The sequence below is a fragment of the Schistocerca americana genome, chromosome 9 (genome assembly GCF_021461395.2).
Source record: "Schistocerca americana isolate TAMUIC-IGC-003095 chromosome 9, iqSchAmer2.1, whole genome shotgun sequence".
Taxonomy (NCBI): Eukaryota; Metazoa; Arthropoda; class Insecta; order Orthoptera; family Acrididae; genus Schistocerca; species Schistocerca americana.
Window position 1 is genome coordinate 88,749,285 of NC_060127.1, and position 13,709 is coordinate 88,762,993.

At 40.9% G+C, this 13,709-nt stretch overlaps 1 protein-coding gene across 1 annotated transcript in view; it reads left to right on the top strand.

The window, feature by feature from the left end:
• Positions 1-13,709, top strand: part of LOC124551230 — a 57,044-nt gene that overhangs the window by 11,689 nt on the left and 31,646 nt on the right. Inside the window, exons 4-5 of the mRNA XM_047126223.1 lie at positions 7,973-8,100; positions 12,841-13,016. Coding sequence (XP_046982179.1) covers positions 7,973-8,100; positions 12,841-13,016 — 304 coding nt within the window. The remainder of the gene's footprint in view (positions 1-7,972; positions 8,101-12,840; positions 13,017-13,709) is intronic.

Sequence of the window (13,709 nt, forward strand, 5' to 3'; positions counted from 1 at the left end):
AAAGAGGAAGGGGAAGAGGCGGTCAGAGGGGAGAGGGGCGAGGAGGCGATCAATAACTTGAGGGGGAGGATGAGATGGATAGAAGGCAAAAAAGATATGCATAGAGAAAGAGATGGAGGAGCAGATGGATAGAGTGTGGGGCGATGGAGGAGGTGGTCAGAGAGAGGCAGTGGAGGAGATAAGTGGAGAATGGGTGAAGGAGGAGAGGACGAGATGGACTAGTAGAAGACTGGAATGTAAACATAGGTAGACAGTGCTGGGTATATGAACCAATCTGGAAGTGATTTGGGGGTAAACAGAATGTGAAACTTCAGCAGCAATTATTCTAACCAGACTGGGCTTCACGTTGAGCTGAGTTTGGACGATATACAGGGTGGTTCATTGGTAGTGACCGGGCCAAATATCTCACGAAATAAGCATCAAACGAAAAACTACAAAGAACGAAACTCGTCTAGCTTGAAGGGGGAAACCAGATGGCGCTATGGCTGGCTCGCTAGATGGCGCTGCCATAGGTCAGACGGATATCGCGTTTTTTAAAATAGGAACCCCCATTTTTTATTACATATTCGTGTAGTACGTAAAGAAATATGGATGTTTTAGTTGGACCACTTTTTTCGCTTTGTGATAGATGGCTCTGTAATAGTCACAAACGTGCAAGTACGTGGTGTAACGTAACATACCGCCAGTGCGGACGGTATTTACTTCGTAATACATTACCCGTGTTAAAATGGACCGTTTACCAACTGCGGAAAAAGTCGATATCGTGTTGATGTATGGCTATTGTGATCGAAATGCCCAACGGGCGTGTGCTATGTATGCTGTTCGGTATCCTGGATGACATCATCCAAGTGTCCGGACCGTTCGCCAGATAGTTACGTTATTTAAGGAAACAGGAAGGGTTCAGCCACATGTTAAAACGTCAACCACGACCTACAACAACTGATGATGCCCAAGTAGGTGTTTTAGCTACTGTCGCGGCTAATCCGCACATCAGTAGCAGACAAATTGCGCGAGAATCGGGAATCTCAAAAACGTCGGTGTTGAGAGTGCTACATCAACATCGATTGAACCCGCACCATATTTCTATGCACCAGGAATTGCATGGCGACGACTTTGAACGTCGTGTACAGTTCTGCCACTGGGCACAAGAGAAATTATGCGACGATGACAGATTTTATGCATGCGTTCTATTTAGCGACGAAGCGTCATTCACCAACAGCCGTAACGTAAACCGGCATAATATGCACTATTGGGTAACGGAAAATCCACGATGGCTGCGACAAGTGGAACATCAGCGACATTGGCGGGTTAATGTGTGGTGCGGCATTGTGGGAGGAAGGATAATTGGCCCCCATTTTATCGATGGTAATCTAAATAGTGCAATGTATGCTGATTTACTACGTAATGTTCTAGCGGTGTTACTACAAGATGTTTCACTGCATGACAGAATGGCGATGTACTTCGAACATGATGGATGTCCGGCACATAGTTCGCGTGCCGTTGAAGCGGTATTGAATAGCATATTTCATGACAGGTGGATTGGTCGTCGAAACACCATACCATGGCCCGCACGTTCCCCGGATCTGACGTCCCCGGATTTCTTTCTATGCTGGAAAGTTGAAGTATATTTGCTATGGTGATCCACCGACAACGCCTGACAACATGCGTCAGCGCATGGTCAATCTATATGCGAACATTACGGAAGGTGAACTACTCTGTGTTTAAATTTAAAAACCTACCTTTTACCAGCTGTTCGTCTAAAATTGTGAGTCATATGTTTGTGATTATTACAGCGCCATCTATCACAAAGCGAAAAAAGTGGTATTTCTGTACGTACTACACGAATATGTAATAAAAATGGGGGGGGTCCTATTTTAAAAAACACAGTTGATGTCCGTTTGACCTATGGCAGTAGCATCTAGCGGGCCAACCATAGCGGCCTCTGGTTTCCGTCTTCAAGCTAGACAAGTTTCGTTCTTTATAGTTTTTTCGTTTGACGCTTATTTCGTGAGATATATGGCCCGGTCACGATCAATGAATCAGACTGTATGCAGGTATATCGTTCTATACAGGCACATCTCTCTGCCAGAGCCCATCAGTCATAGTGACTGGCATTGTTGTGTGCCAGTCTGTCTGTCCATAACAAAGTGTTTTCCGTGGGTGAGAATCTGAAGAATATGCTGATCTGGGCAACAGTCGAACACTCTGTGGGGATAAGTCAGAAGCGGCCTTTCGTATTTTTGTCAAATAACAACTACATGGGGACACCGTAGGCGCGCATCGTCCTTGGAATTAAACGTCAGCAATGGAACTGCTGTTGTCCAAATAACCAGGTACGAGAAGTAGAGATGCCTCCCGTCGGTTCGACCGGTCGCCTGCTGCATGCCTTTTAAGATGACGCCATTCGGCGACTTGCGCTTCGATGGGCATGAGATGATGATCATGAAGACAATACCCAGTCCGTGAGAGGAGAAAATCTCCGAATCAGCCGGGAACCGAACCCGGGCCCCTTATCGTGGCATTCCGCCGCGCTGACCACTCAGCTATTGAGGCGGACGCGGTGATGGTGTTGTGTACTCAATGCACCTCGTAGCATCCTGCCAGGTTCTCCTCAGAACCTCTACAAGTGGGTAAGTCCGTCATGAAGCTCTACACAGAACTGGGCTTCTGCTGCCATCTCATGAAAATGCGTAACAGTGGTCGCTGTGCTGACTGTTAGTAATGCATTACCGAGCGAGGTGGCGCAGTGGTTAGTACACTGGACTCGCATTTGAGAGGACGACGGTTGAATCCCGCGTCCGACAATCCTGATTTAGATTTTCTGTGATTTCCCTAAATCTCTTGAGGTAAATGCCGGAATAGTTCCTTTATAGGACACGGCCGACTTCCTTCCCCATCCTTCCCTAATCCGATGAGACCGATGGCCTCGCAGTCTGGTCTCCTCCCCAAATCAACCCAACCCATAATGCATTAGTTTATTCATGTTGAGCTCGAAGGGGCGCATCTGTAGTGATTACTTAGGAAAAGAAGAACTTCTTAGCCGAGATCGCTATACAAAACTTTATTGTAGATAACCAGTTTCGGCAAAACTAAGTTACCATGTTCAGACCTTCATAAATGTTATTGCAAACGTCATATGCCACCTAAACAAAAAATCTTTCCGTTGAATTTCCAGGTACATAAAGCATGAAATGGACGATGCGTTGGCATGTCAAAATTAAAATTGCTATGTACATCACAATCCCCCAGAACATAGTTCCCGTAACACCACACATCACGCCGGCCAGAAGACTAACTGCCACTAGCCAATGCATGAGGCGAACTGACCACAGGCACAACAGGCGTCGCTGCAGTACGTGTTTTACGTACCTGGAAAGTCAATGGAAGGATCTTGTGTGTAGCCGGCACAAGATGTTTGTAATAACCTTTATGAAGATCTGAAAATAGATCGAAACTGGTTATCTACTACAGTTTTTTTAGTGATTTCTTGCACTGTCTGTGTGGATACTCGTCTTACTGTGCAACAGGTCTACCAAAGAGACTGCTTACACTACGCTTGTGCGCCCTGGAGTACTGCTGTGCGATGTGGGATCCGCATCAGGTGGGACTGGCAGATGTCATCAAAAAAGTACAAAGAAGGGCAGCTCGTTTTGTATTATCACGAAATAGGGGTGATAGTGTAATAGGGACCCGTGGTCTAGGGGTAGCCGGCACGGTAGCTCAGCGTGTTCGGTCAGAGGGTTAGCTGCCATCTGTAATAAAAAAACTGAGTTACTCGATCAACAACGAACTTAAACGGATGTCTTACGACGTCCGCCCCGAGCAGATTCAACGAACAAAAGCTAACAAAATGAGATTAAAAAAAAAGGGGGTAGCGTCTTCGATTCATAATCAAAACGTCTTCGGTCTCGGGTTCGATCCCCGCCACTCCCTAAATTTTGATAAATAATCAGCATTGGGGGTCGAAGACTTCCTGCATAAGAAGTCAGCCTCATTCTGCCAACGGCCTTGTCAAAGAGGGCGGAGGAGCGGATAGAGGTTCCGGGCATTCTCTTGTCCTAGGGGTGGGAAATTGCCCCTAAAGGTGGAAGAATCAGCAATGATCAACGGCAGGAGGATGCAGAAGGCAATGGAAACCACTGCATTAAAGACACGTAACGTGTATCCACAGGATATGTGGCCTGTAATTGAAGAAGTGTCATGTCGATCTCTCCATTGGCAAAAGATTCCGGAATAATCCCCCATTCGGATCTCCGGGAGGGGACTGCCAAGGGGGAGGTTAGCATGAGAAAAAGATTGGATAATCAACGAAAGGATAACGTTCTACGAGTCGGGGCGTGGAATGTCAGAAGCTTGAACGTGGTAGGGAAACTAGAAAATCTGAAAAGGGAAATGCAAAGGCTCAATCTAGATATAGTAGGGGTCAGTGAAGTGAAGTGGAAGGAAGACAAGGATTTCTGGTCAGATGAGTATCGGGTAATATCAACAGCAGCAGAAAATGGTATAACAGGTGTAGGATTCGTTATGAATAGAAAGGTAGGGCAGAGGGTGTGTTACTGTGAACAGTTCAGTGACCGGGTTGTTCTAATCAGAATCGACAGCAGACCAACACCGACAACGATAGTTCAGGTATACATGCCGACATCGCAAGCTGAAGATGAACAGATAGAGAAAGTGTATGAGGATATTGAAAGGGTAATGCAGTATGTAAAGGGGGACGAAAATCTAATAGTCATGGACGACTGGAATGCAGTTGTAGGGGAAGGAGTAGAAGAAAAGGTTACAGGAGAATATGGGCTTGGGACAAGGAATGAAAGAGGAGAAAGACTAATTGAGTTCTGTAACAAGTTTCAGCTAGTAATAGCGAATACGCTGTTCAAGAATCACAAGAGGAGGAGGTATACTTGGAAAAGGCCGGGAGATACGGGAAGATTTAGATTAGATTACATCATGGACAGACAGAGATTCTGAAATCAGATACTGGATTGTAAGGCGTACCCAGGAGCAGATATCGACTCAGATCACAATATAGTAGTGATGAAGAGTAGGCTGAAGTTCAAGACATTAGTCAGGAAGAATCAATACGCAAAGAAGTGGGATACGGAAGTACTAAGGAATGACGAGATACGTTTGAAGTTCTCTAACGCTATAGATACAGCAATAAGGAATAACGTAGTAGGCAGTACAGTTGAAGAGGAATGGACATCTCTAAAAAGGGCCATCACAGAAGTTGGGAAGGAAAACATAGGTACAAAGAAGGTAGCTGCGAAGAAACCATGGGTAACAGAAGAAATACTTCAGTTGATTGATGAAAGGAGGAAGTACAAACATGTTCCGGGAAAATCAGGAATACAGAAATACAAGTCGCTGAGGAATGAAATAAATAGGAAGTGCAGGGAAGCTAAGACGAAATGGCTGCAGGCAAAATGTGAAGACATCGAAAAAGAGATGATTGTCGGAAGGTCAGACTCAGCATACAGGAAAGTCAAAAGAACCTTTGGTGACATTAAAAGCAACGGTGGTAACATTAAGAGTGCAACGGGAATTCCACTGTTAAATGCAGAGGAGAGAGCAGATGGGTGGAAAGAATACATTGAAAGCCTCTATGAGGGTGAAGATTTGTCTGATGTGATAGAAGAAGAAACAGGAGTCGATTTAGAAGAGATAGGGGATCCAGTATTAGAATCGGAATTTAAAAGAGCTTTGGAGGACTTACGGTCAAATAAGGGATAGATAACATTCCATTAGAATTTCTAAAATCAATGGGGCAAGTGGCAACAAAACGACTATTCACGTTGGTGTGTAGAATATATGAGTCTGGCGATATACAATCTGACTTTCGGAAAAGCATCATACACACAATTCCGAAGACGGCAAGAGCTGACAAGTGCGAGAATTATCGCACAATCAGCTTAACAGCTCATGCACCGAAGCTGCTTACAAGAATAATATACAGAAGAATGGAAAAGAAAATTGAGAATGCGCTAGGTGACGATCAGTTTGGCTTTAGGAAAAGTAAAGGGACGAGAGAGGCAATTCTGACGTTACGACTAATAATGGAAGCAAGGCTAAAGAAAAATCAAGACACTTTCATAGGATTTGTCGACCTGGGAAAAGCGTTCGACAATATAAAATGGTGCAAGCTGTTCGAGATTCTGAAAAAAGTAGGGGTGAGCTATAGGGAGAGACGGGTCATATACAATATGTACAACAACCAAGAGGGAATAATAAGAGTGGACGATCAAGAACGAAGTGCTCGTATGAAGAAGGGTGTAAGACAAGGCTGTAGCCTTTCGCCCCTACTCTTCAATCCGTACATCGAGGAAGCAATGATGGAAATAAAAGAAAGGTTCAGGAGTGGAATTAAAATACAAGGTAAAAGGATATCAATGATACGATTCGCTGATGACATTGCTATCCTGAGTGAAAGTGAAGAAGAATTAAATGATCTGCTGAACGGAATGAACAGTCTAATGAGTACACAGTATGGTTTGAGAGTAAATCGGAGAAAGACGAAGGTAATGAGAAGTAGTAGGAATGAGAACAGCGAGAAACTTCACATCAGGATTGATGGTCACGAAGTCAATGAAGTAAAGGAGTTCTGCTACCTAGGCAGTAAAATAACCAATGACGGACGGAGCAAGGAGGACATCAAAAGCAGACTCGCTATGGCAAAAAAGGCATTTGTGGCCAAGAGAAGTCTACTAATATAAAATACCGGCCTTAATTTGAGGAAGAAATTTCTGAGGATGTACGTCTGGAGTACAGCATTGTATGGTAGTGAAACATGGATTGTGGGAAAACCGGAACAGAAGAGAATCGAAGCATTTGAGATGTGGTGCTATAGATGAATGTTGAAAATTAGGTGGACTGATAAGGTAAGGAATGAGGAGGTTCTACGCAGAATCGGAGAGGAAAGGAATATGTGGAAAACAATGATAAGGAGAAGGGACAGGATGATAGGACATCTGCTAAGACATGAGAGAATATTTTCCGTGGTACTAGAGGGAGCTGTAGAGTGATGTTGCTGTACGATTCTGTACAGCAGAGTGGGCGGTCTATTCTCTGGTGGTAGTTACGTTGAGATTAGTTTCTGCATAGCCCTCCTGAACACAAATATTCCATACTAGCTATTATCCGCGGCTGCCCTCACATATTAGTAAAATGAAATGAAAACTGTGTATAGCTTTCTGTACTGGCCGGAAGCCCCCCGTTCAGGAAGTTCTACCGATTGGTGCAAGTCTTTTTATCTGGCGCCACTTTGGGGGACTTGAGCGTCGACGCTAGTAAAATTATGATGATGACAACGTATGCATATCCAAGCGCGAACTGAAATAGTTCAAGGCGGCCGGGAATCTAACCCAGGACTCCACAGACAGAAGAACGCTAACCTTGACTCTTCTGATCACGCTTCTTAGAAACTAAAGTGAAGCGTGACGCTCAGTGGCTAAAATGCAGTGGGTTTCCTGCTGATATTAGTATGGACGTACTGGTTAAACACATGGACGACTGTATAAGCATTATATTCATTACATTCAATCGTATTGTACAGACCATATCAAACAATGATGGGCTACTCACAAACATAACAAAGCTCAAAAGTTGAAAAACTATCTAGTTTTTTCGAAGAGTAATTATTGTTCTTTATTTAGGGTTGTATTCTTCACATCAACAAATGTGTTGTACTAATACTTTCGCATTTATAGTATTTGCATGGATTATCATGAATGCTGTGTGTCCACGACCAACACAAGCAGCAATATTGTGGAATGAAGACCCCTAGTCGCACTACGGCGTGAACCACGACACGTCACGACTTGCTCTTATACGGACGACGAGTGGAAGACTGTATTAATTGCCATGGAGCAGTGTGAAGTACTAACTTCACAATGATTTGCTTAGTGTGCATATATGTCTAAATTTACTACTACTGCTCGCAGATCATTCTGAACACCAAGTATCTTTGTTTCAGAGGCGAAGATATTGTCCGACAACTATCATCAGTACATGACCACACTGGTTCAGCACCGCGCTGAGTTAATATCATTCGGAATAAACAACACTATGCACAATTTTGTCCCGCTCGCCCTCGAAGGGATTGTGAGTATAAGTGGAATATTCCACTCTATGGCAAGTCTTGTATTACTGTGGCGCTTGAACCTTTAATATTAAGCAATAACAATGTTTATTTGTTTAAGAATTTACATTTAAGCATGTATTTATTCCGATTGCTAATATTAAGTAACTGCCGCCGCGCGGCAAACGTCCAGCATTTGGTAAACAGCAGCCAACTTCTCATTCGACGGTGACCACCAGTCATGGTACATAGCACAAGGGCCAATAGACAGCAGAGGTTAGGTTCTCCCTCCTCCGCAATAACCTATAAAATAAAGTTCCCTCTCCTTAACCCTCCGTTGCTCGCGCGGATGACATTCGTCATCCACGTGACTTCTCCGCTCAATTTTTTCTGACAGGGCTGGTTTGAGTTCGCGCCATTTTCAGTACCTTTCTGTTACCTCTGCAGGTGTTAGCTCCAATCATTGTTGGCTTTCAGTTACGAAAGATACATTGTTTATGAAACATTATTGTAGTCTGGAGGACACGTGTCAACCGTGTGAGATCTGCTGCCACAGTCTGAAACAAAGTCTGTACTACTTTGTTGCTTTCCTAGAATCAATCGATCATTTATGTGCGTAAATTTAGACGTATTGAAACTGATTGCAGTCACCTTTCGTGTTATCTAGTATTCTCTCTATATTTAGATTGTAGAAGAGATGTCAAAGGCAAAATAACCTCGGACAGAGTTTAGTAGAGATCCTAATGTATGGTTGAAATGGTTCAATGAGATAAGTGATGAAGATGCTCACAGTGATAGCGCTCACTCGAAGACTGAGGACTGTGTTCATGAAATAGGTCATGATTCAGGAACAGAGCAAGAAGTGTCAGAAAATGATGAATATGAATCACAGGAAGAAGTAACTCAAGGGGATGCATTTTTTAGGGAAAGATGGCATAACTAAACGGAAGAAAGATTAATATCCTACAAATGTTAGAATCAGATCTTGTAATATTATTACGTATTTGTTTGGACCAAAAAATCAAGCTCGTATAAAAAAAGACAGAAATAGAAATTCTGAATTAGTTCCAGACAGAGGTAACACTCTAATTAACAATCGATATTTGTTGTAATGGACTTGAACAACAACAGCAAACGTATAGCATGTGCCTTTCGGTACTATAAGTTCTTTACCAAAGTCTAAATGCCGTTAAAAGTCAATTCAAATCACTCAGGATAGCTCACATGCGCGGAAATCCTAATTCTGTGAAGTAGTTATTTGGCACCCTTTAACTATTAATTGACTATTATTGATAGCTAAAACAGCCTCTGCAATTCAGGAAACCTCTTTTGAAGTTCATTACATGATTGTATGCTGTCGCGCTAAATAATAATCAAGTCTTTTCGCTATTTACGCCTGAAATATTATTTTTATTTCTGAGCATACACAATGGTGGTAACATTTATTGTCGTCAAACTTCCATTTGGCCTCGTGAAGACTTCATAAGAGATATGAGAATTTCCATTAAAGTTGCTTGACGACTTGTCCTGTACCTACAAACCTTAAAAATTAGGTACTCTCGTATTTCGTATCCCAAATATCATTATACTTCCTGTGAGAAATTCTTACTTACATTCAGTTACCAACTGATACGTATGGCGCAAAACATAAATTTGTATCCTTCACCATTAGACATCAGATACAATAGCGAGTACAATTCATCAATTAATTTTATATCAAGACATTTTTAGTAAGTCAAATTTAGTGCCGACAATGCCTTTCAGGTCGTCTGCCGCCCAAAAGCCGGAGATTGGTTTCCAGTAGCGCTCGCTATACCTTCTGCTGAGTAGCCAGAAAACCATTAGAAAACCATTTTGACCTCGATCGTGGATCAGTAAACAAATAACAAACAAACATTCCTAAAACTTCAATTGATATAAAATCTACAATGGAAAATTATAACTATTTATACTTGCCTGGCGTCGCTCAACGGAACTAATCAGTGTTTAGCACTATTTATCGTAAACACTACGCGAGTGTTTGAATATGTAACAAAAAGTAATCATGCGCTGTATTTTCAGAATATTTCACGTAATCATCCTGTAACGCTGTTAATAGGGTACTAAATGAATAACAAACATGTCTGGGATGCCATAATGTTAAACTACGTTGCAATAAGCAAATAAAAGAACCAGTGTAACAAGAAGACTGTAACTAGCCGACAACAAAAAAATCGGTGCCTTAATGTAAAATGTAAATCTGCATGTGTGGTATGTCATGAGGTTATAAAACATTGCAAAGGCGATTTTTTAACCAAAATGGTTTAAAATGGGCGCTTATTATAGAGAACAGTGCTCAAGCAACCAACTACAAATAAAAAATAGAAAAATTAAAAAAGTAATGTGGCAATAGCCGACGGTGATAGCGAAACAGACACAATGTCTGGTTTTCTGGATCGTAATAAAACTGAGTTTGAAATTTTTCTTTACCAGCAAGGACAGGCAAATACAAGCTCCATAAATTCTGTCAACTTTTACGTGAAATTTGAAATCAATGTAGAGCGTCTGAAAATCAGTACTTTACAACATATGTTGATGTGAATGGTGGTTAACGGAACAAACTAAAACAGACACCTGAAACATTGAGAGTCACAGGAGTGATCTAACAGATTTGTCATCCGTAAAGGAGAGTGAAAAAGGAGGACAGTGTATATGATCTAGTAGTCACCTGCATAAACATTTTTCATGTATGTTTCATATCTCTACTCCAAATGTTCACTGACTCCTTTTTCCTTTAATCGGTGGATATATGAGCAAAAAATACATTTATTAATTTCAGGGATGGAAGAGTGAGATTGGTGTACTTAATTTTTTTCAGTTTAGAGTAAGGCATTTCACAGGTATGAGCCAATTTTTAATTTATTTTTATGCAACCACTAATTGAAAATAGAAAGGTGCTACCCCCATTAAAAAATAATGATAATAGGTGCAGAATTGAAATGAAAATAAAAAAGAATTATCAGTAGCGAGATTTGAATCATCAAACATTGACGCTATACATTAAGCCGCCGGCGCTTTTGTGAATAAAGGCAATCAAAAATCTTGTAATACCGAAAGCGATCTTTTCGAGTATTTTTGAGAATCTTATCATACGTCACGATTCATGTATGGAATAGAAGGAATTGCCTAGGAGAAATGCTTCTAAATTTGAAACTAGCAATACTACCAGTTAAACATTTTATGTTATTGCGCAAAGGATCAAATACTTGTGTTGATGGGCAATGAAAGTCTATACGAGTCAGAGTTATATATAGACATGGAAAAGTGAAGATTTAAAATCATTAAAAAGAGCTCTGTGGCATTCTTCTTTTTCAGTACTATCAAAATGGTTTTTCTTTGTAGTATGAGTCTTCTTTTCATTTTTGTCGTGGTAAAACTTCCCCATACTACGCCTCCATAGTGAACATGGTTGAATAACACCATAAAAGCAAGGCACAAGAGCTCTAGATATGCTTACCTAGGGGATAACTGAAATTAACATATGTGTTGTTTCCATTTTAGCACACAATTTGAACTGATTAAACAAGCACGTCGCCAATAACAAATATCTTTCTTTAATACAGATTTTGGCCATTAGCCTTGCGCAGAACGCGACATGTTTCTTTCAGTCAGTAATACAACTTTTAGTACACATACATCGTTTCCTGTTAGCGCCTGTCCATTAACTTAGAAAAGAAACAATACAGCTTTATCAGTGACTTCTTGCACAAAATTTCCATTACCTAATTTTAGTCTGACACTCTGACCAGTCTTATAATGACTATCTCTGGGTGCTTTAGTACATATGCCAGTGGTTTCCTCCTCCCCTATTTCTTCATGTACCTTTCCGTTTCATACTTTGTCCGGCTTAGTTTCCTCTCTACAATATCTGTTGTTGAATCCAGCAAGCTACTTTTAAGTCTACCATGTTAAACTATAGTAGAATGCTTTGTCCTAAGACAGCCAATTTCAGATTAGACAGCTTCAATTAAAAGTCAATACGTGGTACCAAGAGTCCATTTATGAAGCCTGCAGCTTTCTTTCGGTGCGGAATTATCTTTCTGATGCTACGTTTCCCTACGCTACCCTGTCTATTTTTTTTAAAGAGTCATGTTAGGTACCTAACGAAAAAAGTTTTAAGTGTATTTTGGAGTAGCATGCGAATTCTTTATTAGTTTCTTTTGTGGTATTGTTTGTAGGAAATCTTGGTTCATGTTGCGCAATCGAACATTGTTTCCTATTGCAACTTTTACAGTATTAGGCAGCTCCACTGTTTAAGTGGTTCAAATTAATATCCAATCAGATGTAAACTTTTCGAACTAATTCACTTGAATCGTTGCAAGATATCAGAAAACTATTTCTTAAATATTGTATTTACTTCGATACAATGTAATCTGGCTTCGTTGATATCATCAGTGGAACAAAATGTGTTAGGCTGTTTTTAAAATGTGTCTGTGAATTTTTTTCTTGTATTGCAACATTTTATTACGTGTGTACGTTTGATTGCCAATAACGATATTTACCAGTGGGTCGCATTCAATCTTTCTCAATGTGCACAAGTATCTACTTTTTCATAAAATTTTTGATATACTGGAAACATTTCCTATTTCACCAAAACATTTGACAATCTGATAAACTGTTTTACTCTTGCTCATATTAGTCGCAGCGCTCTAATGACACAAATTTCAATGTCTGCTTTATTAAATGTTAAACGGACACAGTAAGATCTGTATTTCTGTCTGCAGGGTAGAACACTGCCTAAAGAGCGGCTGCAGGTTTGGGTGAGGCAGATGGGAAAGCTCGCAGAGTGGTTTCGTATGAGACTGAATGCAGTGGTGGAAGACATCGTTGCTATAAATGAGGAAACGGACAGAATGAAACTGGACGCAGTCGACCCAAATCCGGGGCGTTACGCATTTCCGTGAGTATGAAAAGTCTTCCAGGTTTACATTCTCTTTCCCAAAATAGCAACGAGTGTGTTATATTTATTTTCTTTCTGATTACTTTTTCCTTAACCTCGGAAGATCTCCCGTATGGGTGGAGTTAGCGTCTTTGTTTAAGGGGGGTAGGACGTCAAACGGGCCGACTTGGAGCAGGAGAGGCATCACAGGACATTTTAATTTCCAGTGTCTATACTCTTACACATAAATTCATAAAACTTTGTCAGCATGACCAGGAAGGATTCAGGATTACACTCATTGCATTGGAAGTTCGAAAACATAACAAAATAATATTTTTTACGTGTGAAAGTTCATCAGTTTTTCACTTACTAATGGCTGCATTTGTTGCTATAGGTACACTTTTCTTCATAAGTTAGAGAGATTCTTCGATGAATTTTGGACAGCATACATACCATACTCACAGGTGTATGAAACTGTAGAATTTATTTAATTTATGAACAAAACCAATGATCTGTTGTATTTTAAGCTACATGTTTAGTAAAAACACAAATTTTGTAGTTAATTACCTCAATTTTTACCACAGTTTTTAATAGTTTTGGAAAATTCTAGAGTTTCATACACCTTTAAGAATGATTTGTATGCTGTGCAAAATTCGTCGAACCATCAATCATACTTATGATGAGAAGTGTACTTATAGCAACATGTGCTGCCAT